Source organism: Cygnus olor, chromosome 28, assembly GCF_009769625.2.
Source record: "Cygnus olor isolate bCygOlo1 chromosome 28, bCygOlo1.pri.v2, whole genome shotgun sequence".
Classification (NCBI taxonomy): Eukaryota; Metazoa; Chordata; class Aves; order Anseriformes; family Anatidae; genus Cygnus; species Cygnus olor.
The window spans coordinates 2,033,706-2,060,314 of record NC_049196.1 but is presented as its reverse complement, the minus strand read 5'-3'; the positions used below and the strand labels follow the sequence as shown (position 1 = coordinate 2,060,314).

Here is a 26,609-nt window from a genome sequence, read left to right as displayed (position 1 = left end):
CATACCCTCTGCGGTGCTCAGCAGGGCCTGCAGTCCCTGTAGCGATACCTCCTGGACTGCTGGGAGAAGGAGGAGGAGGAGAAGCCCCCATAGGGGAGGGAGCCCTGCAGAGCCCTGGGCTGCCCCAGCCCCAGCCCCAGTGGTGCTGAGCTGCCCACGAAGCTCTCCTGTGGGCAGGAACTGAGGATGGGGCCCGGGAAGGTGATGACCACGGGTGGGGGGTAGACCACGGCACGGGAGTCCCCGCAGGAGGTGACACAGGGCTGGCTGCAGGCGTCAACGTAGGGCTGCGGGCAGGTCACCTCACAGGGGGGGAAGCAGCGGGAGCTGAGCTGCTGGCTGAGGTAGGACATCCTTCAGGCAGGGAGGTGAACCTGCAAGGTGATAGGAGCCAGAGTCAGCCCGGAGCCACCGCGGGGACCTCCCAGGGAGCCCCGCCAGGCTCCGTGCACCCCTTGCTGCTCGAGGTGGCTGGAAACCCGTGGCCAGGTGCAGCAAATCCCTGAGCTCAAAGCAAAAAGCACGCAGGCTGACCCCACTCATTCCTGAGCCCCTACAGCCAACACTGCAACCCCCCCAGTTTGCCAGCGAGAATACCCAGGAAAAGGTTTTCACACAAAGCTAGGGACTGAGAGTGCTGCAGTTCAGGAGTCGGTTAAGAACATCCCAAACCCACTGTCCCTAAGGAGATAAAGGAGGGTTAAGGGATCAGACTTACTCAGATCAACAAGGAGGAGAAGCGGAGAGCTGTGGTCTGAGGGCTGCTGAGCCAGGAGCCCTTATATACCATCCGCTGGTTTGCCTGGGGGGGGTTGAGACATCCTGTGTGTTTCATGTTTATTTTGTTGCAAAACACAACAGTGCTTGGCACTCCCCAGGCTCCTATGATTGCTTGATTCACTCTTTGTCTGGTCAATTATCAGTTTCTTCCTACACCCTCTTGTTTCTTCTTTAAACTTTGAAACAGCTTCACTTCCTGAAACGCTTTGCTGATTTTTCTGACATTCCAAATATGCTGGAAAACTTACTTATGCAATTGCTCCACTAAGCCAGTATTTTTCACACACTCTTCAGTATCACAAGTAGTGCAATGCTCCATGGTCTAAATGTCTTCCCTTAAATCCTTGCTGATGTTGAGGTGAAGCATGGTAGGGCTTATACCTAGACTAAAGATGGTAGATTGATTCTACCTGCCTAGTTTCTCATTCCGGCTATTCCCTGCAGGTCTGATACAACACACTAAAGCATAGAGGCGATTTGTTTAACTAATTCTTGCAGATCTGCTATGATTTATTTTGCCCCTGAACACTATACTTTCCCTCCTGTGTCCCTCTGAAACCTTTGGACCACAGACCTGGCTAGCACGTCCTTCTGGCTGCAGCAATACTGTGAGCCTGTGTCTGATGTGAGCAAAAACCTCCAGTAACTGTTAAAATAGTGCTTTTTTGTAATTATTTTTTTTCCTGGCTTTTTTTTTTTTTCTTTGGCTTGGATGTCAAAAAGAGCAAGACAATCAGATTAGCACAATCTTGTGTGACTTCCATTTGGTTTCTCATCAGGGCAAAAAAAACATCAGCAAAGCTGACAGCACTCCTACTCTCAGAACTGGTACTCTGCTTTGGGGTAAGCAACGTTGTATTGTGGTGTGTCACAGCTGCATTGCAACCACCTGGCTCCATTACCAAGAGGGGAACGAGCATGTCCATCGGTTTGTGCTGAGCACAAAAATCTTAAATCCTACAGGAGACTGTTGCAATGCCGCAAATCACTTGGATGTTTGCAGTGTCCTCAGTGATTCAATGGATCATCACTGACCTGCATCAGGAAAAGAAAGGGATTAAAGCCTTCCGTATACCTTTACATTTCCAAGGAAAAATTAATAATGGTCCCTGAGAAAGTAACAAGATATCTGTCATTAAAACACAGCAATGAATACAGTGTATGAAAACAGCTTCTGATACTGAAACTTCAATAGCTGTAAGATAAAACAAACAAAGAGAAATATTGCAAATCAAGGGAAGTCTAACAGATGACTTCTTAGAAGGAAGAACGCTGAGGAAACCCTGGGCTGAGTAATATTTCTTAACAGTGAGGAAACCTTTAGCGTGAATGAGGAGTGATGTGTAATCTGTGTGTTTGTGCACTAATTAAGATTTTGTTCACGAGGTGTAAGAGACTCAGTGGGCAGCTCAAGTAACAGTATAAAAAGGGCTCACAGCACAGACAGCTCACATCAGACAGCTGCTCTTGACTTCTCCTCTTTGGTGCTTTGAGTAAGTATGACATTTCTGACTTAGAGCATCACGCTAAAAAATGTTTAACTGAATCTTTGACAAATACTCTCTCCTTGTCTTGACATCCTTATGCCTCTCTTCCCTTGAAAACGTGCTCCTCTTACTGGCTTTGGCAGGTGCAGTTGGTTTTGTTGCAAAACTTGGTGATGGGCAATCTCCAGCTTGTTGGCCACCCTGGCAGCACGAGATGCACGGAGCCTGGCGGGGCTCCCTGGGAGGTCCCCGCGGTGGCTCCGGGCTGACTCTGGCTCCTATCACCTTGCAGGTTCATCTCCCTGCCTGAAGGATGTCCTACCTCAGCCAGCAGCTCAGCTCCCGCTGCTTCCCCCCCTGTGAGGTGACCTGCCCGCAGCCCTACGTTGACGCCTGCAGCCAGCCCTGTGTCACCTCCTGCGGGGACTCCCGTGCCGTGGTCTACCCCCCACCCGTGGTCATCACCTTCCCGGGCCCCATCCTCAGTTCCTGCCCACAGGAGAGCTTCGTGGGCAGCTCAGCACCGCTGGGGCTGGGGCTGGGGCAGCCCAGGGCTCTGCAGGGCTCCCTCCCCTATGGGGGCTTCTCCTCCTCCTCCTTCTCCCAGCAGTCCAGGAGGTATCGCTACAGGGACTGCAGGCCCTGCTGAGCACCGCAGAGGGTATGGATGGCTGGAGAAACAGCGGGGAACCAACGTCGAGACATGGCTGTGCATCTGAGCTGAGGAGCTCCCCCGAGCCCTGGTCACCCATGACTCCAGCTAATCCTCTGAGACCTGTGGGTGCTACTCAGCACCCATGGGAACCGCTCTTCTGATTGCCTTTCTTATGATCTTCTTGCTTTTGATGTTGCCGCTGTGAAAATGCTTCTTTTCCATTCTTAGAAATCCTAGTTTTGACTAAGCAAAACATGTTCCTCACTGTTATAGCAATAAAACACTAGTATCATTGAAACCAATTTGTGTATGTTTTTAATTTGGGGGGGGGGCATGCATTATTTCTTTAGTCATTTTTTTATTTTGATAACCAGATGTTTAACATATGAAAGATTCACAGATGTGACCTTGCACTGTGATTTGCCCTGCCCATCTGAACCTTGAACTGCAAGGAAGAGCACCATACTGAACACATTCAATGTAGATTACCAAGTTGTCCTGTTTGTCAAACACTGAGGTCCATCTTGTACACTTTCCTTTAATTTGCTTAACCTGTATAATTCTTGCTTCTAATAAACACTTATGATTGCATCCAAATACTACACGTGTTTGCTTTCTGTTTTGGGATACTGCAGCCTCTGCAAACCAATTGAACCAAACCATACTCTTATCTCAGAGATCAGTGAGATTAATATTATGCTCTCACAGACCTAGTGTTTATTTAATGCCTATGGATTCATTCATCAGGAAACTCTGCTTACAACATGGTAGGCTTGCCTGTGTATGTGATTTAATCTTTACAAGGAGCCATGTGTGAGAAAACTGCCCAGCCCTTAGTTAAAATTTTCAGGACTATTGTGAAGTTCTAAATAGCCAGTATAGTTCAACCCTACTTCCTCTGCATTTCTATGTTGTTTGTTTGTTTTTAAACCAGAACTATTCTAATTACATATAACACAGTAATAGAAAATGAACATTAGCTTATTATAGTTCTATGTAACATAGAGAAGTGAAGAGGGAATATTACATGGGGCACAGCAACAGAGGCAGCTTCCCAGAGACAAAAAGTTATTTAACAATGAAACCCAAATCTGAGATACAGGAAACTTGAATCCTCTTCCCTGTTCTGTATTTTCATAGCCAGCTTTCTGAGATCATAGAGCTACCTCAACTGGGATTGCAATTACCAACAGCAGATATGTTTTACTAACTTAGCTTCTTATTACTGTCCAGAGAAAAGGAGTATCCTAGTGGAAACCTAAGAAATAAGGAGCATAAGTTGGAAACTGAGGAAGGTCAACAAACTCATGTTTCTGAGAATAGCTTAGATGACCAAGAAAAGGCTACATTAAAGTGAAGCAGGTGCAGAAAGTTCTCAGAAAGTAGGGAGCAGTGATCCAGCAGTGCTCAGGGACCAGCTGGAAGCAATAAATAGTGCATTTAGCTAAGCAACCTCTCAGATGTAGCTTGCTATTACATTAAATCTATTTAGCAGAGCAGTGTATAGTACCTTGTTTTTCTTATCAGAACCCTGCTTGATTTCAAGATCTGGGCTCTTTTAGTTCACTGTCTTAAGGATAAGTGTACTGGGAGATCAAATCTGCACCTCTGCTGCACATTGTGCCAGGTGTGCTTAGCTAGCTCCTGTTTTACGGTAAGTGTCCTATGCTCTTTTGTTATGGTGTGTCCAGGCATGAAAACTGTGGTACATCTCCTCTCCGTTCCCTGTATTGCTTTCTGTCCCTGGTAGTTTTCTAGAAGTGCAAGGGATAAAGTAAACAACAGCACGGGAAAACTCATTGTTGAGAAGAAGACCGGCATGATGCTATTGATTATTTAAGGTCTTTGTTTCCCTCCAGCTATGGGACTCAACTAGAACGGAAGCACCAAAGTTTTGTGCAGGAGATTCTTTCAACCATGTTGTCTTATAAAACAGATAGAAAAAGAAAACTAGAATGCTAATATTATAATGCAGCATGATTTTTTAATAGGAGATAAAGCAGGAGGGTTTACAATAGGAAAACATGTTTATACAGCAACTGGAGAATTTGAGGCTCTAACAAATGAGACTTCTTGTTCAAGAAACTTCATTTCAAGCACAGTGTTCTTTTCTTCTTCTGTAGCTGTAAGTGTGATGGGGTAGTCCAGTTTTCATCCCTTAACATAGCTCTTGATGGACATCAGGCAGTGTCAGGTGGGAGTATCACAACTCTTCCATTATGCTTGGTGTAAAATATAGGACTGAATGTAGAAGCAATATTAATGCATTTGAAAATCTGGACCACAAGGAGAATAGAAGAGCATGCTTATAACAAAGGAGGAAGAAGTGCAGAAGCAGATATGAGCACAAATATAAATTGTTAACAAGACTCAGCCTTTTTAAGCCAGCATCTTAGAAACTTCTCTTGCTCATCTTATGCTTGAGTTTGGATCTTGCATTCACTATCCTGACTGCTCTTGGTGCAAGTATATTCTTGCTGGGTTTGGCAGGGCTCACTCTTCCTAAAGTGGTAGCCACTGAACCTCTGAGAGCAATAAGGGTATGAAAACTTGCTCCCCTGTGATCCCCCATAAACCAGAGAGCCTCTGTAGCCATAAGATTCCCCATAGCCAAGTGAGCTCCAAATGCCAGCTGGTGCTGAGGATCCCACTATGCTTTCCTGAGGGCAGGAGCTGAGAATTGGCCCAGGAAAAGTGATGACAACAGGGGGTGGGTAGACCACCGCCCTGGAGTCACCACATGATGTGATGCACGGCTCGTTCCAGGCACCGGCGAGGGGCTGTGGGCAGGCCACCTCACATGGATTGAAGCTCTGGTAGTTGCACAGCTGTCTGTAGGAAGACATGGTTCTGCAATGGAAGTGGATCTGAAACACAGGAAGACAGAGAAATACATGTAAAATAAGTGGCTAGCTGGACAGAGATTTGTGTGTGCTCAGGTGTATTTGATGAAGATGCTATATGGTTGAGCAGTGTCTTGAGCAGAGATAAGGCTTTAGTTCCAGGCTCTTTTCCCATCTTTTAGTCACACTGCTTGAGTTATATTTATCCTCTCTACTTGCCAAACTCTCATCTCTTTCTAACCACCCTGAGTACATCAAACAACCTATACTTTTGCCATGTCTATACATGGTGTGCCAGAACAAATCCATAAGGGCTACATCGTAAGCAGTGCCAGGTTCAGCTGTGTTTCCTTCTCTTGTAAAGGAGCACAGATGTGTCTGTACTTCAGGAGACCAGTAGCCATCGCACCCAGCACCCTTCCTTCAGTAGCTGACCTGCAGGACAGGATCCTCTGCACCCCTGGTTACAGCTACCCAATTGCTGCAGCAGTTGGCGCTTTTATCAAAGGTTTAAAGGTCTATAGTCCTAAAGAGGAAAACTGTTGTTTGTACAGCAAAGGAAGTAGACCTTTCTACACCAGTTCAATGCAGGACTTCTCAAAGACAGGACCTAGTTTTGATTAGAACTAGACATTTTTTATTTAAGCAGGTGAAGTGATGAGGCATTTCCAAATTAAAAACAGTAGGCATGACAGCAATAAAAATTTAAGAGTACCCTCTCACACAGGGCTTCGGAACTGAGCTTAACTTTCTGCTGAATCCAAGACTAGGCTGCAGCTAGCCTGTGCGCTAGCTTTAGGAACTAAAGTCTTAAAATGCTCAAAGCTCAGACTTAGCAAGATCTGTGGGAATCCCTCAAGAAACTGGGTAATGCCAACCCCAGGTCCTCAGCAGGATCTGTGACCTGCTGGCCCTGTCACTGCAACAGCAGATATCCACGTAGGATTCAATTAGAATTATCATTAAAAGAGCATATCAAAAAGGCACAGAGAATTAAAAACTTACTTGAGTCCTATAAGTCAGGAGAAGCTGTTGGCAGAGAGATGAGCAGCGCGTGCTTTTATACTGCTTCTCGGATAGCCTGGAGGATCTGAGGCACCTTTTGCGCGTGAGGTCTGATTAGATTCAAAACAGAAGCGATTACATGTAACACCTCACAGTGTATAATCATTTTGCTCACTGTTTGCAGCTATTAGGCAATTCCCAGCTTCCCCTCACACCTTACTATGTCATCGTACCCTAAACTTCTTGATCCCATTCAGATTCACCAGATTTCAGCCTCTATGAAATGAGTCCCAGTCTTTAGCCCTCTGTGGTAATGAATGGTAGCTCAGTTATGATAAAACTTGCTGACGTATGTATGATATTTTATCTTTTTATTTATTTACTTATTTTAAAATCCACTTAGAGCTGGGGCATAGACTGTAAGTATTATCTTTGAAACTCCAAGGTGCAAGTCTGTTTATTTTGCCTTCTTCGTGTCCCCATTTGAGCTGCTCAGTATCGGTCTGAGGTCTTCACTCCAAGACTCAATACTTTTAGAACATGGCAGTATCTGTATTCTTGGCCGCAGACAGCCTTGGTTTTGGAAGCCAAAAGTGCAGAGCCCATTTAGGGAACGTGGGGATGATCAAAATTTGTTCATGATGTCTCAAATGGAGTAAGAAAATTAATGGTAATTCTAGAAGATGCCTTTAAAAAGGATTTCAGTGATTTTGAGAAACCATTAACTGCTTTAGCCCTTGAATTTCCCTGTAATCTATCCAGTACAGGGGACACATTTGGAGAAGGAAAATTCCATCTATTTTTACTTGCACTACCCTCTAACATGACTCTCCAGGGCAAGACTTAAAGTGCCTGCAACCAGACTCTAAGCAAATAATGAATTACAGCAGTAAATTTCACTAGACACTGTCACAACATCATGGACCATGCAACCAGGTGCCTAATACTGTTTGGGGTGGAGAAGTAAGTAAAAACCAGAAAATCATAAAAAAAAAAAAAAAAAAAAAAAAAAAAAAAAAAAACCTTGACTCATTCCCACCCACAAACAACTAAGGGAGTGGATTGATACTAGGAAGGATCTGCTCATCGAAGTTTTGAAAGGAACCGAAACACAAGGTGTAGTATTGTGTAATAACATGATGAAGCAGGGAACACCATAGTAATTATGATAAGTCAGAAAAAAATTTGCATCATCTAGATGAGCTGCATATGCAACAAATATCAGTTGGTAAAGCAGCATGTTATCCTGAACAATGCTGTTTCATACTCATGAGGACTTTGAGAAAGTGGAAAACAGTGCTTACTTGTCAACCCTTTTCTGGGCACTGCTTCTGTTATACAGTCTCTGCTAGTTTGGTTAAGACTGAATTTATTCAATAGTTTCCCATGTATTGAAATGCAGTCAGAAGAGCAGCTTTATGCAGTTGACAATTATTCTGCTAACATCCTGATTCTTCTAAGAGTTTGATATGAGTCTATCTCCTGGGAAGCTTTTTCACGAAACAGTGTGAAAAGTCATTTATAAATTATTAGATGGGGACTTCTTTAATGGCAGAAGATTGCTTAGGGTACCCCACTGCACTTATTTTTTTCCATGGGTTAATCTTTAATGCATAACCTTTCAATAGCTTCATAATACATAAACAAGAAAGCATTTTTCTGGAGGCAACCTTAGTTTTTGCATGTTCTGCTTTGGTATAAGGTTGTCAGTGTCCTTGGAGGACTTCACCAGCTAACTGACAACTCACACCACTCCTGAATCTTCTACACGTCTAGAGAAAGAGGAATTTCTAGGTGGCCATCTTAAAGTGTAATATGATCAGACTTTTAAGTAAAATAAAAAATATATCTATATTCTGTTCACAAGAATCAAAGACAGTTCAGGGATCTCTGGTGGCCACAGGTGGTTTATAACCATTTAGGGTCTCAAGGGAAAAATGCAAATTTCAGAGACACCAGAGATGAGATCTAATCCATACCATAGACCTGTAACAGCTCCACTTACAGATCTTTAGTTGACACTGACAGAAACGAGGAAAACTGTATCAAAATGTGCAGCTAAGCACTATTTCTTCAGAGGTTTCATGGAAAGATGACTAAGGATTGCATAGCAGGAAACACTGTTTACAACTTCAAGGTACTAGAGCCATTCAGCTGCTCTGAATTTAAGTAAGGAAGCAGTGGCTGTGGTCCTGCCCCTTGCCCTCTCCTCAGCTGTGTTTTTGGGGACTGATGGAAACAAACAAACAAACAAAACAGATAACCCTGCAGAAATACCCAAAGTTCTCTTCTTATTTTTCTTAATCATTTTCCTTAATCCTGGTGTCTTCATCTCTTTCACCGAATTTCATCAAAATTTTTGAAGGGTACCATAGAAAACTAAACAGCAAAGAACAAACAAACATAAAACCCCAAACACTACGAATTGGAGAACATGAGGCAGGAAACTGTTGATGGTGGTGCAGATTGCTGGGATTTTTGGTCTGGTTTGCTTTTTCTTCTTCTTCTTCCCTGGCTTCATCCTGAATTAATTTCTTGCTCTCAAGTGATCTTTGTGGGCTTAATGGTGACAGCTCATAACCCATGAGTGAGGCCCAGTGCAGGCAATGCTCAGCTGCATCTGTAGCTTCTCCTTGACCTTTGACCCTTCTGCAAAATTACATCACTCACCATTTTTCCTTCCGTGTTTATTTTCTTTTATATGGAGCCAGGTTCTCTGCCTTTTTCTCTAGCTTAGCAGGGGAGGACCCTGCTGCTAATGGTAAAAACCACCCAGATGTTAACTGTAACACTGTTGGGAATAGGCACACCTGTATTTTCCTACCACCTCTTCCTCTGAATCAGCAAGTGATGCTAAGAAGCTTTACCTTGATGTCTCAGTTGCTCTTCCTGTAACAACCACCTAGTCCACAGGGGTGTAGTGAAAATGCAGTCTTTTAATGCAAGAGTTGCATTCCTGACCACATAGTCTCTAGCTGGGCTTCACCACGCCTGCACCTGCCCTGCAGCTGGCTTTGTGCAGGGTGAGGTCCTGGTGAGACCAGGCTCCGGGTACTTCCAGAGGGATGCACTCCATGGCTGGTGTCCAAAAGACAGACAGACATGTCCCACTTGGCTATGGTCTGCCACCCATCATGGTATTGCATGTCCTGGATGAGTTTGGGTACATGTTCCAGGACTTTTAGGAGATGGATGAACATCATTCCTGGGGCAGCAGGTAGAGGGAACACCAGGTCTGAAGAACTTTTGTTTCTTTCATCAGCAGCAAGGGGGAGGTGTTTCTACCACCGTGTCTGTGATCTGCATGCTGCACTGTGGCTGGGCATTGCTGCCTTGGGTCTCCAAGGTCATATTGCAGGCTGATTCCTTAAAAAAAAAAAAAATAGGCTGCAGCATGCAATTTTGTCATGGCCAGCAAGCACAGCTGTGATGTGGTTAGCTAAGCCCAGCTCTGCTGGAAGTTCACATACTCTAGCTTGCAGAAAGCTGAGCGTTTTCAAGACTGCACAAGTCAGGCCCTCAGAAATGTTGATGGGAGAGGAAGTCAGTAATGCTCATCAGGCTTACTGTCTCAGGATGCGTTTGTTTCTCTGTTCAGGGAAGAAGATAAGCCCCAAAGAGCTTGTCATGACAAGGACTGAATAGAGCCTTTCCCTGTAGGCCAAACCCTGAAATGTGCACCTGGACTCCAGGCTCCTCTTGCCCCTGATTTTTTTAGATGCTGTGCCTCACCCTCATTGCTTTTCCTTCCTCATGTCCTTCTGAGAACAGCTGCATTTATACCACAAAATACTAAAGAAACAGGGGGATGAAGGAGTGTTCACTGTCTGTCAGATTTTCTTTTGGATCCTCAGGCTATCAAATGCAGCAAGAATGTAGTACTCGTGTAACATCTGTGTGAAGCATTTGGGATCCATATCAAGGCCTGGGATTCCCTTTTCAGACCTTAATTTAAGCAAGAGACTAGTCATCAAAGTTTATTTTAGCATCAGTGGGCTACAAATTTAGAAACCAAATTGATAAAGACATAAAGCATGATAGTGTGCAGTAGAAAGGATTTTATTGGGACTAACAAATAGGATTTATCAGAGCATGGCAACACTTCAGGGAACAAAGCAGAGGAATTAAGTTAAATTTACACAACAGCAAAGTAAAAAGGGATTACATGAAGAACAGGATCATGAGCAGAGATCCAATACAAAGGGAACAGAGTGTCTGGGCTTGCTTCTCAGGGAGGTGGTGGTGCCAGCCAGCCCCAGAGGACTCCTGCTGCAGCCCTGTTGCTCACTCAGAGGCCGTGGGTTTGCTCTGCCCCCTATGAGGTCTTGGTGCTGGGGAGATCACAGCGGGGCTTCGAGGGGCAGTACGTCGTCTTGCGGGTGTAGGAGGTGTAGGAGTACCGGCCGCCTGGGGCGACCCCGGATCCCGAGGGGCTCTGGACATCCTGGGAGCTTCCGAGACTGAAGGAGCTGCCCAGCCCCAGAGGGGCCGAGCTGCCCACGATGCTCTCCTGAGGGCAGGAGCTGAGGATGGGGCCCGGGAAGGTGATGACCACGGGCGGGGGGTAGATGATGGCTCGGGAGTCCCCACAGGAGGCGACGCAGGGCTGGCTGCAGGCATTGGCGAAGGGCTGTGGGCAGGTCGCCTCACAGGGTGAGGGGCGGCTGTAGTTGCAGGTCTGCTGGTAGGAAGACATCCTTCTGCCTGGAGACGAGCCTGAAAGACACGGGGTGGGGAGAGCACAGGTCAAGGGTGGCAGCATGGCAGTGTTTGCATAAGAGAGCCTTCGCTTGTCCAAAACAGTGACAGTGAAGGAACACATTCAGAGAACAAGTGCCCCAAGTAAATCCTTTATAACTGAAGATCAGAAAACTAAAATACATTTTACTCTATTCCCTGTTACTCTGTTACACATCTCGAAATGATGCTTACAGCACTCTCTGCCTGAATTTCTTTAAAGTAAACAGAATTAACATTTTTAGCTTAACCTTCCCACGTTCCCCAAAGAAAATTACTTACTAGGTTCAACAGCAGATGGACAAAAAGATGAGAACTGAAGTGTTTTGGAGGTGTTTGGCTGCAGGTGCTTTTATACCATTCCCCAGTTTGCCTGGGGGAAGCAAAGCATTCTTGTCCTCATTAGTCCTCCTTGTTCCTCCAACCACCAAATACGTTTTGTTTGCATGTGTCAATCAAGGTAATTGCTTTGCATATTGTTTCTTGTAACTGAACTACTCCACCCGAGATGGCATTACATCTGCGTTGCTGTCCACAGATGTCATGTCAAAATGGTGGGGAGAATTTCTGTCTTTGCTATAGCTCTTTTGACTTTTTTGTAAATAAAGGGACATTGGATTTACTTTGCTGTGAAGCTGCAAAATAAGTTTTCACAATATGTTGCTGCATTTAACTTTAACATCTGTATATGATTTGGTCACATACTGGTGTTTCATTGTATTTCTTGGTATTATAAATACTAAGTCAAAACTAGCATTAAAGGTCCCCGACTTCTGTCCAAAGCCATAGCAGTCTGATTCTTTAATTACTATTTCAGTTTAACTTTTCAGCTTTTCTAGCAATTCATTTACAGAGAAAGAAATCTGTGTTTTAGAAGAGATATTTGCAAATCATTCTTTTTAAATTTAAAGTCCATCCTTAGCATCAGACTGTTAGCTACAATATGCTGTTATAGGAAATAGTTTTGCAATACCCAGATCAGAGCATGACAAAACAGGCTTTTGTGTTTATTTAGATAATCAGATTTACTAGATTGTGCACTGTTTAATGTGACAGGTCTTAAATTTTACACATGCGACATGGAAACTCTTGTCCAGCTCTCAGCTGATGTACCTAGCCTTAGAACCAACATAGAAGTATTATCAAATTGGTCAGCCTTAACTTGGGGGGGTATCCTTTAATCTTAAAGATTTCATATATCATCATGCATTGCTTACCATATTTGGAAACAGAAGTGCAGAAATAATATGGTTACATGTTGGCAACCTGTGTTAGCCACCACATCCCTGCCCTGTTATTTTTTAGACTGAGACAAGCCAGAAGCTCTGTGTTATGTTTGACAGTATCGATTGTACAGCTTAAGTTCCCATAAATGAGTTTTTCTTCTGGTTGTGTACAGTAATTTTTCTTCCCTTTGTCTTGGAGATGCGTATTTAGGTTGTCAGTAGCTTGGAGCTGGACAATCTCCTGTTTTGTTTCTTGCAGTTCTCCAAACAATGGTACTTGACTCAGTGTCAAAATACGGGAAATAAAAGAGAGAGGAGTTGGTTGCTCAGGTGCTCCTCCCAGCTCTCCCACTGAATCAACGGGTGGCTGAGTGCATTATTTAGTCTTATTTCATGATAAAATTATTAAAAGCCAATAAGAATAGTCCAATTTGCTTGAGTGGTTTTGTATAACACAGTGAAAAAGCAATATTTTTGCATGAAAATACAGATTTGGTATTTCCCATACCCCACTGCCCTGCCACTCAACTGTGCTCATTCTGGCAGCAGGAACTGACTCCGCCTTGTGAGCTCCTCAGACCTTCAAGTGTTTTGGCAGCATGGGTATCTGTTATGCAGCGTGCGTCTTGACTAGCAGATGGCTGCTTTTACAGTCATTTCCATAGAGTAGTAACCACCTTGTAAATACGGAAAGAAATTGTAGCCATCCAGGTCCACCTGGATCACCATCCTTCGTTCTATCATCTGTTTGAGAATCCACCCTAATGCAGATGATCATTAGTGTTGTATTGCCAAACTTGACCACGATCCATCTGGCTTACTAAGGATTTAATTCCAGAGGGATTTCACAGGACCAAGGAGAAGGTGTTGCAAGGCTTGGAGAACCCAGTGTGAGGACTCCCCAGTATGGTCTTCTAGGTCTGACAGGTCCTGGGGGTTGGCCCATAAAACTCATTTCACCTAAACTGCCTTCACAGATTGTTGCATACTTTAGGTATGCACTACAGTGGTTTTTGTTCTGTTGTTTTCTGGTTTTTGGTTTGATTTCTTCTGCCTCCAAGTCAACCTTTCCCTTCTGCAGTTTTGTACTATATTAAGCATTTTGCCCAGCAGGTGAAATACTGTTCTGTGCAAGCCTATCTAACCCCCCCGCATGAAATGGGAAATTACTACTGATGATTTCTAGAAGGGATGATTAAGACGGAGGCCAAATAATTTACCAAACATCTCTTGGCAATTAAGTGAGACTTTGGGAGGAGATCTCAGGCATGTCTTGTACTTGTTAGTATTACTTATAATTGTAACTCTATTATCTAACAGCTTATGTAAATGAGGTTGGCACCCAGATACCATGAAAATGGAGAGCTGGGACAGTCACTGCTGTCAGGAACCCGTATCAGAGCCAGCTAAGTCTAGGTATGAGAGGAAGGATTACTGTCCCCTCATTGCACTGGAGAGGCTTACGCAGAGGGCGGGCTGTCCTCACCCCAGCGCATGTAGGATGACCAAGGTGTCTTAAAAACCTCTCCCCAAATTCTTGGCAAAGGACCTACTGGAAATCTGTTTTGACTGCTGCTGTGCATTAACTGGGATGTATTTACCCTGTCCTGGGTCTAGACTTGATAAGTTGTTTTCTGTGTTGTAGTTTCCCTAGTATAATCAGGACCAAGACCAGGGTAATGTATCTTTCTTTAATAAATAGCAAAGACAAGAGTGCATTTCCATCCCACCTGATACATCCACAGAGGCACAGATTACAGCTCACAGCAGGGCAGGGACATGAATTTTGCTGTCAAGAGGTAGTCATCATGTGTAATCTAATTCAGCACTTCAATTAATAAATGCTGTAAGCAATATTTTTGACATATAAATCCTTTAAAAAATTATTAAATTTAAACCTAGATCCAGGAGGGCACCCATTATTTGACCACTCACTGTGGTCTATGGTCTCTTACACCAGGTGAGGAGCTGGATATAATTTCCCATTGTAAATGTATTTATTCCAAACTCCCGTATGTAGCTGGACCAGGATCCACTGTCTGAAAGGGTTCTCTATGATGTTTCAGAATAAAGGAGCGGTTAAAATTGATATATTTTGGAATACCTTGTGCATGATATTAATTCTGCCCTAGTGTCTTTAAGCAAAGACATTCTTTTTCACCTTGTTTGAACCTCTTAGTTTTTAAATCTTGTTTCCAGTCCCTACAAAACCCTTTCAAAATAAGCTGTAGAAATCAGCTATTAACATCAGAAAGGCTCCTGTGTCACAGAGTTGTTTCTCTGTAACTGTGAACAGGATGATCACCATAACTTAAGCATTGTAGTGCTGCAGTCTGTAGATTTTTCCACCTGTTGAGTAAAATGAAAGGAATTTAAACAAAAAAAAACATCAAAATACACACACACACACACACACACACAAAATAAAAACAGAAATGTTTCTTGTTTAGGTTTTGTATTCAGGTATTAGTTTCATCTCACTTTCTAGCTAAAAGGTTTGAACAAAACCAGTACATTATATCCCCCCCAAAAAATTTTTTTTTTTTTCAAATCAGCAGTTCTCTCTCCTGCTGATCTGATTTGCATGTGCTTTGAAGCTTGACAAGTGAAGGAAGGAAGTTAATTTCTGCAATGAGTAGTAAGAACTGAAGGATTAATACTGTCCGTATTTTGAGGTGTAAGACATCCACACACTGCCACGCGGATGTGAGACCATTCAACTAAAAATTGCTTGACAGCAAATACGCAAAGAGATTCCTCCACCCATAAACGTGACAAATGCAGGAAAGTTTGTTTTGTAACGAGGAAGGACCGCATGCCCGATGTATGGCTCAGACCCTGGAGTTGCTCTGAGGAAAAGTATAAAAGCAGTTGGAGCACGGAGCAATTCATTCCACTCCTGCCTTCTCCTCCATCGTGAACTAAGTAAGTTGCACTTCAGTTAAATCTGTTCTATGAATTTAAAAGCCACTTTAATAAGAATTTTAATGTACTTATGTCTGAGCATTTGAAGTCTTTGAATATTATTGGAAAAAGTTATTTTCATAAATGGTTCTGTAATTTTGTTCTGCTTGACAGGCTTAGAAGGGCTTTATTCTGAGAGCTATGGGCTTCAAGACCTAGTTGTCAATTTTGGTGAAAGAACACCTAATAATTTTATCTAGGTCTAAAATGCTTTGCAAATAAAACAATACTTTCAGGAATATTTTCAAAATACACTGTGAGACTGAAATGTCGTCTGTCCTTCATGAAGCTTTGATGACTTCTAACAGATCATCTTCAGTATTTCTGCATATGAATTGCAATCAGATTTTATACTTAGCTATAGAAAATTAACTTTTTGAATATTGTGTGATGTGGATAAGTGAGGGCTCCCCTTTGCCACACTGTCACACTGCCACCCTTGACCTGTGCTCTCCCCACCCCGTGTCTTTCAGGCTCGTCTCCAGGCAGAAGGATGTCTTCCTACCAGCAGACCTGCAACTACAGCCGCCCCTCACCCTGTGAGGCGACCTGCCCACAGCCCTTCGCCAATGCCTGCAGCCAGCCCTGCGTCGCCTCCTGTGGGGACTCCCGAGCCATCATCTACCCCCCGCCCGTGGTCATCACCTTCCCGGGCCCCATCCTCAGCTCCTGCCCTCAGGAGAGCATCGTGGGCAGCTCGGCCCCTCTGGGGCTGGGCAGCTCCTTCAGTCTCGGAAGCTCCCAGGATGTCCAGAGCCCCTCAGGATCCGGGGTCGCCCCAGGCGGCCGGTACTCCTACACCTCCTACACCCGCAAGACGACGTACTGCCCCTCGAAGCCCCGCTGTGATCTCCCCAGCACCAAGACCTCACAGGGGGCAGAGAAAACCTGCAGCCTCTGAGCCCTGCAGCAGGCATCCTCTGGGGCTGGCTGGCACCGCTGCCTCCCTGAGAAGCAAGCCCAGACGCTCTGTTCCCCTTCCTCTTAGACCAGCTACCTGTTAACATCCCAACTCTGCATTCAAGAGGACATTTGAAAAATACAGAAAAGGCCTCACTTTGAATTAAAGTAGCTTCCAGAAGACTAAACAGCACCACATATTAGCTCACATATATGCAAGCCATTCTAGATATGTGGACTGATGTTTCCTGACTTGTGAGGTATAATGGAAAAAGTCACAAAGTGTCTGTTCGCTCAAAGTACCTGCTCTGTTTCAGGCAGTCTGGGATTTTTTAAAAATACAAGCAGTGGAAAACCAAACCCGACTTAAATGTAACAAAACCAGAAGGTCATCTATTGTGAACTGCAGCCCCTGAAGAAGACAACCATGTCCTTTTGCTGCAAACCCTACAAATATGTTCTGTACTCTCTGGATTGTAATGTTCTGCTGCTGTGAAGTCCTTGCCCTGCTTTAATTAAAGCTTATATTGCACTGCAACCTTTGTCTTCTGATTTCCTCTTCCCATCAGACTATAACTATTGGACAGAGATGGTAAGATGATTCTTCATCTGAGAGGCAGGCTTCTTTGGGTGTCGATCAACAGCAAAAGACAAGGTGTACTGGGTGTTGGGGGCACGCTCCACTCATTCATGAGCTATGGACATCCTCAAGATCTTTTGTAAGGATTCCTGGTGGAAGGGATACAACTCACTTGCAGTGCTAGAGTGTATTGGTAGATGTTATCTTTGCCCTCCCACTGCCTTAAAAGAGTTACACTCAGTACCCACGCTGCACTTTAAGTGTATTTGCTGCTCAGAGCCATCTGCCAGTGGCAGTCCTAGGCACAGATGTAGGTTTCTGTCCTGGGAAAGCCCTGGTGAGTGCTCCTGTCAGGAGCTGGGCCCAAACAGCGTGGAAGCTGCAGTTTGCAGTACTCTGTGGGTATCTGTGGGGGGGGGTTTCTCTTGCTCTAAGAGCATTCTAAGAGCTAAAAGTGAAGAGCTGCAGCTCTTCTTTCCAAGGTGCTGAGTACTTTTAGCTAGAGGAAAATTGCTTTTTGGTGACTACTAGAGACTTAGCGCATCATCTGCAAGAGAAAAGAGGTAGCTCAGGAGAAAGTAAAGTCTTTTCTTCAAGACCGAGGTGGAACAAACACCAGGTTGGTGCTGTGCAATACGGCTTTTAATGTGTGAGAGAAGCAGAGCTAGCAGTTGCAATAATGCAGGGAGTAAAGACAGACATTTCAAGAGTTTCAAGTACTAAAACCAAAGTTTGATACAGAGTCACGCATTTGGTACAAGTTCTGCTTTCCTTATTACAGCTGCAAATTTGAGTTATATGTCCTATTTTAACCCTTGTACAATATACTCATTTTAAAGCAGATAATAGTAAGACAAATGAGGTTTCCATTATTCTTCTGCTCTAGTGTTGTGGAAGACCACAAAACAACATACACATTCTTGGACACATTAAATTAACCTCAAGGGCATTGAGGACACCTCATACAATACTTGCAATGCACAGATATACACAGGTTTTTTGTGTAGCTGAACATCCAGCCCATCACCAAGGACAGTGCAATAAATGCGGAGGTGGAAAGGTAGAAACAAAAAATGCCAAAAGCTTGAAGTGTTAAGTGGAAAACATGCTTATAGGTTGAGCTGGTTATATTTTCCAAATAAAAAGTAAACTTTCTTGAAAATGGAGCTTCAGGTCAATTAAACTTTTAAGTTAAATCCATCTACATGAGGAGAAAATGACATAACAGTTTTACAAAGGGAAAGTGGTTAAAAAAATGTTCTGAACTGTTTAACTGTGACCTCTCCCTAGGACTAATCAATTTTACTCACTACTTTAAAATCTAAAGTGCTGTTTTGAAAGGGCTCAGATTTCAAAAGAATCATTTTAATGTTGTTTTCACAGGGGATTTTTATCTTTTTCCACTTTGAATAATTAGTTTTCTTTGCTGAACTAAATTGTGTGTGCCCAGCTCTACCTCTAAGCCTGTTTTTCTGGACACTTCAGAAAGTACCCAGCTCCTGCTGGCTTCATTCAGAGCTGGGAGGTCTCAGCTCTGCTCAGACTCAGACCCAGTTTCCCATCCATAATTTTCTGCCACCCTGGTCGCTCCGTGCAGTGAACTTCTCCACTGTATTTAGCACGGCCCTGAGCTTCCTCGGCTGTAAGTGCTGTACCGGCGGTAAGAGTATGGGCTACAATACCCCCTGCCCAGTGGTGGGAATGCAGAACTGTAAGACCTGGTGTAATTGCATGCACTCCCAGAGCCATACGCACTCCCAAAAAGAAGGGAGCCCCTTAAACCAATGGGATTTCCATAGCCCCTGTAACCAAGGGAGCCCCCAGCACCAAAGGGGATGCCGACGCCAAGTGGTCCAGCGCTGCCCACCACGCTTTCCTGCGGGCAGGAGCTGAGGATCGGCCCTGGAAAAGTCAGGACGACGGGTGGTGGGTACACAACTGCTCTGGAGTCATCGCAGGACGTCACGCACAGCTCGTTGCAGGCATTGGCCAGGGGTGGAGGGCAGCTCACCTCGCATGGGTTGCTGTATGGTACACAGGCATCTCCACAGTAAGACATTGTTCTGCAAGGCAGATGGGTCTGAAATGCAAGGGAAAGATCAGAATAACGCCCCTTGCAGTGACGGCTAGCACACACCAGCCCCTTCATGCACCTGGGACAGGGGGTGCATGGGCAGCATAAGTGGCAGAGAGGCTTAGGAAGCTGGATGCTTTGCTGAGGCATGTGAATACATTGTTTTCTGTAAATAGCTAGCCTGAGGGGAACAACAACAACATCAAGAAAGTTTCATCCCATTTCCAAGCTTAGCCTGGATTTCTAACGATATTTGGAAACAGAAAAGTCATTTCAGGGCTCAGCAAAAGCTCCAGCTCTGAGCTCAACTGTCCAAGACTTCTGTGGTTGCACATGGAGCCAGTGCAGCAGCAGGATCCTGCCCTCAGCAGCTCTCCCGATGGTGCCCTGTATTTATTAGGTGAGTTTCAGCATCCCTTGGGGCACTGACTGCAATGCGTCTTCTTGGCTTAAGACATACATTAAATACAGAATAGTTTTCCCACAAATGCTTGCAGTCAAGGAGCCCGTTACAGCAAATATTAGCATAAGTACAGTGATAAGTGACACCAGGCAGGGCCCACAGCTAAAACAGCTTGTCCTGTAGAGAAGGGGAGAGCTGCTGCTTTAGATCAAATCCGGAATCAGGCTAGCCTACTTCCTTCTCACTTACAGACACTTATCCTACTTTCTTCTAACTTTCTGTATTAAAAACAGCAACAACCACCACCCAATAACAAGAAAAACATTGCTGGACTTATTTTTCAGGACAAGATTGTGCCCTATGCTGAAAACTGAGGACTTCTATGTGTTTCCACACACCTAGACCTTAAATACACGCAGGAGATATGAATCTGTGAATGCTTGAAAGGAGAAAAAGGGCTAAAATTTTAAACTTCAGTAGATGTAGATTACATAATGAACATTTGATTAGATGAAAATCTGGCTAAATAACCATCCTAAAATAATCTTCAGTATCAGCATACTTCTATAGCGAGACTGTACAAAACAAGGGAGAGAATTTAGACCCCATATGCTCAATAGCAAATGTCTAAAATCCACATGGGACTCAAAGTCCCTCATTACCTCCCCAAACCTGCCACAGAGCCCACAGCAGACTGCTTGCAGTCAAGACATGGTTATAGCCAACAGCTCTGGCAATTCTGAGAGTCACAAAGCTTTGCACCAAAACTAAAAGTAAAGATGCAGTAGTCAAAATAATAAGCCCAGACTTACTTGAGCTGCTGAAGAGAGAAAGTTGGGAGAAGTGGGTAAAGAGCCTTGAGCTGGAAGTGCTTTTATACTTCCTCCAACTGCCTGGAGGCTAGAAGACCTATTTGTTGGCGATTATCTCATTTACTTGTAAATCAGATGATACCTGTGGATCATTCAACTGCTGTAATTATTCTGCTTAGGGTTAATTGTTAGACAGTTCTGAGCCCCACACAGTGTGACACCCATCTCAGAAGTGACTGAGGTTTCTTTATGATCACTAGTTATAGCTGAAAAGTTTCTTTTCAAAGAAAGTGTGCAAAATCCCTGATCAGATTTTTGAAAAGCTTGGCTTGAATTCCTTGTTCAATGAGTTGAAGAAAACCAAATCCTCTGGCTGGAAGCAGAGCTGGAAACTAGATAAATCTCTGGCCTCTCCATTTCCGCGGAGAATCATAACTTCTTTACACAAGGAAATAACAAAGCTATCACTGGAGAAGTAGGGCTTGCATCATTTGTGCTAGATATGTTTAATAAGGAGAACTTAATTTAGCACACTGCAAGGACAGTTTTCTATCTCTTTTGAAAAATGAAAGTCCACATTTTATGTAGGGTAATCCCCTTTGCTATCTTTTCAATTGATAGAACAAATTTGTACTATGACCGGAAGGCTCGTATGTACTTCTGAACTCAGTTTCAGTATAGTGTGACCAAAATTTGTCTTTCATGGCAAAGCTGATAACCTTGACCTGCAGAGATATGAAGGGTCTGTTTAGGGGGATAAGATCATGTTTTAAAGTGAAACTATTACTCATTACCAAGACTTAAAACTGTAGTAACATGTCATTAATTGTATTATAGCACTGTATCTACACCACGTTAATCACACAGAGGTACTTTGAAGTCCTTTATTCTGTGGAAAAATTAGAACAACCTAGATAAGCATTGCTGAGAGCTTCCTCATAACCATCCCACATACTTTAAACATAATTTATGCCATAATGGACAGGGCTTAAATTGTCAAGAGTGTAAACAAGCACGAAAGAGGAATGAATTGCAGAAAGGCATGCACGTTTATGCTGCTCAGCCTACACATGAGGCACCCTCTCTTTTATCCCACTGAGCCAAAAGGCAAAACGCCTGCTCAGAAAGCTGATTCATGCCACCCATCGGGGTTGGCAGTGGCAGCTTGCAGCCGCCATGGCAATGGACCTTTTCTGAAGGCCCACTTTATATTTTTATAAATGCAGGGTTTGTGTCCAGAGAAAGGAATGTCTCTGCCAAGATAAACGTGGCTATTGCAACCAAAGCCTCTGTCAGCGTCTGTCATTTTGGCGAACTGTGGGTTTGCCATTACATTTTATCCTTGTCCCATGGTATCTCAAGGGGACGCTACCTTCAGCCAAACCCAAAGCAGGTGAGGATGGGGAGGCACTGTGCCCCATGCCAGGGGTGTTACCATCAACAGCTACAGGCACCTACATTAACCAGATACTGCACTGGGCTCATTCCTATGGAATTCCTTAGGAACCACCTAAGAAATTAAGAGATGTAACCAAATCATCCACCATAGCAGGGAGAGAGATCTCTGCAAGGGCAGAAGCTCAGAGGGGCCGTGACGCATTGATCTAAAACCTGCCAGGCTGTTTAAAAACTGCAGCCAGTGAAAAGAGGGAGATTCCTCCAGAAACGCAGAAGAGCAGCTGGGGAGCTCTGACGCCAACATTTCCTTTTTTGTAGACTACAGAGGGACTTCAGCTGGCTGGCTAAGCTCTAAGTGAGGTGTCTGAAGTGAGTTCCTCCTACGTTTTTTCTCTCTATGCATAGGACAAAAGTTTTTTGGGATGGCATGTCAAGTTTCTCTAAGCCTGAAACACATGGCAAGGAGCCATAATGATAAATCAGTAAAAAAAAAACACAAATGTGACTGAATTCCTGGAGGAAGAATCCAGACCTGTCTTTGACACAGCTGACACATTTCTGGGGGATCAGTAGAAAAATTCAGATTGGAACTTTTGGACTCATGAATTTATGTAGTCTGTAAAGTCCAGTAATTGTTAGAAGCTTAGGTTATATTGGACACCCTCAAGGGACAGATACTGCACAAACTCAGGACATGAGACATTATGAGTTTACCATATAAGTATGAAATAATAGCATTCAAAATTGCAGGGGACAGCTTTATAGTGCTAGTAGTGGTACTTCTATTTAACAATTAATAGGTGCAAGAACAGTAGTGGCTGTTAAGGAACAATGCTCATGCTAATTGTTTTAAAGCTGACTTTAACAGCTTTACCTGCACCTTTACTAACATTTACCCTCAGCAGTCCCGCTTCCTCTGGTCAGCACTTTGGTCTCTAGCACCTGTGAGTCAGCAGCAATAACAAATGAATAATTTATATCATCAAAATATGACTTTAGGGATGAGTTTTCTGGGTGAGTTCAGAGCTCCTGTAGCTTTGATGATGGTTTGCTGAAAAGGGAAAACTGGACTTGTTTTATTTATTTATTTATTTATTTATTTATTTATTTTAATGGGGAATGTATGCATTGTCCTGTCAGATCAGACCAGATCTTCCCCTGCAAGCCTTGGAAAGGACAGGATGGATGCAGCAGTGCACAGTGCCTGCCTCAGGACCCCAGGAGTGCCCTGGCACACACCCATAGCTCAGGTTAGATGCTGCAAGGCTGCCCAGCAACAAAAACTTCTAAAGAAAGCCTACAATCCAGAAGTGATGAACTGTATAATACCACATGTTTTGGAGCTATTGCCTCCAAACACCCGTCAATTAGACCCGATTAAAATCACCACTGGGATGGATCCCAAGCTGTCATTATGGAAATCCTTCACCTCTAACCATCTCACAGGTCCTTCCCATTCATCACCCTATTCTCAGGAAGCTAAATAGGCTTCCCAGCCCAGCTTCAGGAATGCCGCACCATCAAAGTAGTGAATGTGCTTGTGCAACCCTTCTCTAAATGCTAAACACAGGTGATGTGCATTGGAGCATCCTCCAGGCAGCAGCTATGCACAATGCAGCCATCTCCATGAGAGTGGGGGCTCCCTGCCATAGCTATGCTCTCTGCTTAGCCTATGGAGCTTCCAAAAAAATTTTTAAAAAAAATAAAGTTTTGGTTTAACCAACATACTGGGACCATCAGCTCTAAGGCTGTCAGTCAAAACCTGCTTGGGGAAATAACACCCGTGTTACATTTCAGAGAGGAATACTTACTCAACAGTGGGGTGTCTCGCTCCAGCAATTACCAGGATGCTAATAAGCCTGTGCATCACTGTGGTCAGAAAGCCATCTTTAACATCTCCTGAAAGTCCTGTTCTGAGCAAGCCCAAGACTCTCCCAGGCTGTTGCTCCAGGGATCTCCACAGTGACTCAACATAATCTAGAGATCATTTTGAATCATTGGCAGTGAGCAGGTCAACAAAGAAAAAAACATGAGCAGATTAAGTACAGAAACACAAATATGGTGAGTAGTGATGAGTAATTCTGGGGCACAGAGTTGTGTCCTGACCTTTTCCAATGAAGCACAGCCACCATCACCAAGAGCTTTGTCGCCAGCCTGGTTTTGCTATATTAATTACACCGTGTCTTTTTCTCTGTCCACAGATAGGCTCTGGTCTGCATGTATGTGACATGCTGTGGTCAGATTTGATTTTGGATGGTGCTCACCTCCAGATGTGAACATTTGAAAGAATATTTTGAAGGTAAGTCTCTCTAGCTCTCTTATTTGGAATATATCTGTTGCTTATGCCACCTAGAGTATGGTGATTGATTTTTGGAGGCTGGCATAGCAGTGTTGCAGGGAGGGAATAGGAATTTGCCTGGGAGGATGTACCTCTTACACATTACCTTTGCGAAAGAATATCTTTTGGTTCATTTGCATGTTTTACTGACTCAAGTTTTGGAAACTATTACCTTGAAGATTTGCAGGGGTGATTCATGTGCATTGATTAAATCTTGATGAGGGATATGGCACTGTGAGCATTGTGCTTGCCCAAATGTGTGATGAAACATTCCTAACTGCTCTGAAAATGCTGCTTGCTCATAATTCAATAATTGCTGATACTTGTCAATCTTTTTAATACAGTATTGGCCTTTGTATTGCATTCTAACATAGCTGTTCTAAAGAATAACCGTAAGTAGCCAAGTGCATGGCTCAGGGCCAGGTAGCTCTGAAGGGGAGTGACACGAAGGTGAAGGTTTCTGAACTCACCCCAAAGGGGCTTTTTTGCCCTTCACTGATCCACGGGGGCCAGACTTTCCAGAGATATATTTAATATACTGTTCTGAAAATTTGCCACTTACCAGAGTCCCTTCCTCACCTGCAAATATGAACCATTACTCCCCTGAACCATCTTTCTTCTCCTCCTTGTCTAGCTGCCTTTCCTTGCTACCATGGTGAAATTTGTCTTATTTCATTTATATCAGAGCAACCACACACCAGAAATCAGCTGTGGTGTTGAGGAAATACTACAGTTTATGTTAGACATGTCAAAAGATAGCAACAGCTGAGTCTGATCCAACCTTCTCCATGGAAGCAATTCATTTGGCTTTAAGGAAGCAATTATCTTTTCTGTAAAAAGTGACGTAATAACTACTCTCTTTCCATAAAAACATTAGCAATGGCATAAAGTGGTGAAAAGTAAAACAGCAGGGAAAGTGAGCTGTCTCAGGATGTAAACAGAAAAAGAGATCAAGGGAAGGAACTGGCACGGGCTTTTCACCAGGCTAATTTTTACAAAAGGCAGCAGCGAAGGTTTTGCAGAGGCTGTGGATTTGCAGCAGCTCTCCTGGGCATGCAGTTGGCTGCAAGGACTCTGGACGTGAACCTAGACCATGTTCATGGCTGGTTCACCATGACCTTGGTCTGAGGCATGCACCTTGACTTGCAGGTGGGTTTGTGCTCCTGGACGTGCTTGGAGCATGCACCTCAACTTCACCCCAGGGCCCGAGTCAGAGCAAGCAGATGCCACAGGAGGGCAGCAGCTCTGGCACGGAGCTGGGCACCCAGACCTGCATTTCAGCCAGGTCCTGCTGCCCCACCAGCTTCTGGCCCCACAGGAGACGCCAGCCTGCCCCAGAGCACGTCCCCAAAGGCTGGCAAGGAAGATGGAGATGAGGAGGAGCTTCCAAATCTAGTGGTGGAGAAGTTTGCTAATTGCCCCATCAGACTATTTCAGCTATAGGAAGAAGATGTGTTCCTGGCTTGTGTCAAGTGTCTGCATTAGTAGCTTCTGTGTTTTGTCTTATGAGCTGGTTTATTGCTCTGATTTTCCTGTTTTCCTGTGCTTCCCTATCTTCCCTAACATCCTATTTGTTTAACCTCTGGAAATAAGCTGGGTTTGTGGTGGTGGGGAGTTGGGGGGAGAATGTTGCTAATTGTGAATGCACAGCACTAAGTTATTGTAGCCTGCGAGCTTGGGGCTTGACTGGATTGCAGTCTTAGAGGCTTCTTTAACAAAAACACTTAGGCTGCTGAGGTATTAGCCCTTGAAGTAGCAAAGTGTACTTAGACAGATAAAACCAGCTTTGTGGTTTTGTTTGCTTGTTTGTTTTAAGTGTTATAAAAATGATCTTTTAAAAAAATTTGGTCTCCTAGACAGTGTGCTTGTATTCCTGGAAGTATTCAGCTAAGGGACCCAAATGTATTTCATGAGCCCCTCTGTTAAACTTGAGATGACTGGAAACAGCCATGCATCTTGATCAGTGACATGAAAGTTACCATCATAAAACAGAAGAAAAGCAACTTTATATTGAAAAACATCAGTTTACTGGGAAAAAAAATATCCTGAGTAAACACGGAGACAAATGCCTGTGAAATCATAACCTTTTTTTTCCAAATCAGAGTTATTACAGAGTCTTGGGGAATGTAACCCAAGTAATATACTATTAACATTATATTAACATACCACTTTATGTGTGTAATACATCAGTACGTGCTTGTGAAGCACCCTGACGTCCCTTTGTTCTGCGGAAGTCTTGGAATATTTCTGGGTGGGTATAATTGCCAGAATGACATGGTATTTCCTAGGCACAGAAAGACCATGACTTAAATAAGCCAACACACATATGTACCCATTAGAGAAGAAGGAAATGAACATGATCTTTAGAAGAAAAGCAGCATGTGAAGTTCCTTGGCGTGAGCAGGAC

General features: G+C 43.9%; 2 protein-coding genes across 2 annotated transcripts; one reads left to right on the top strand and one right to left on the bottom strand.

Annotated features, from left to right (window-relative positions):
* The first annotated feature begins 2,241 nt into the window (after nt 1-2,241).
* On the top strand, nt 2,242-2,916 carry LOC121060648 (feather beta keratin-like). Its single transcript, XM_040538593.1, has 2 exons — nt 2,242-2,273; nt 2,560-2,916. Exon 2 carries the CDS (start codon nt 2,581-2,583, stop codon nt 2,914-2,916), a length of 336 nt encoding a protein of 111 aa, XP_040394527.1. The 5' UTR covers nt 2,242-2,273; nt 2,560-2,580.
* A 7,954-nt stretch (nt 2,917-10,870) lies between these two features.
* On the bottom strand, nt 10,871-11,818 carry LOC121060884 (feather keratin 4-like). Its single transcript, XM_040539066.1, has 2 exons — nt 11,790-11,818; nt 10,871-11,486 (listed from the first exon to the last, which is right to left on the bottom strand). The coding sequence occupies exon 2, from the start codon at nt 11,464-11,466 to the stop codon at nt 11,086-11,088; it is 381 nt and encodes a 126-aa protein (XP_040395000.1). The 5' UTR covers nt 11,467-11,486; nt 11,790-11,818; the 3' UTR covers nt 10,871-11,085.
* Nucleotides 11,819-26,609: the final 14,791 nt, after the last annotated feature.

Coding starts and splice junctions, on each gene's coding strand:
- LOC121060884 (XM_040539066.1), bottom strand. CDS start 11,466: ATGTCTTCCTACCAGCAGACCTGCAACTACAGCCGCCCCTCACCCTGT.
- LOC121060648 (XM_040538593.1), top strand. CDS start 2,581: ATGTCCTACCTCAGCCAGCAGCTCAGCTCCCGCTGCTTCCCCCCCTGT.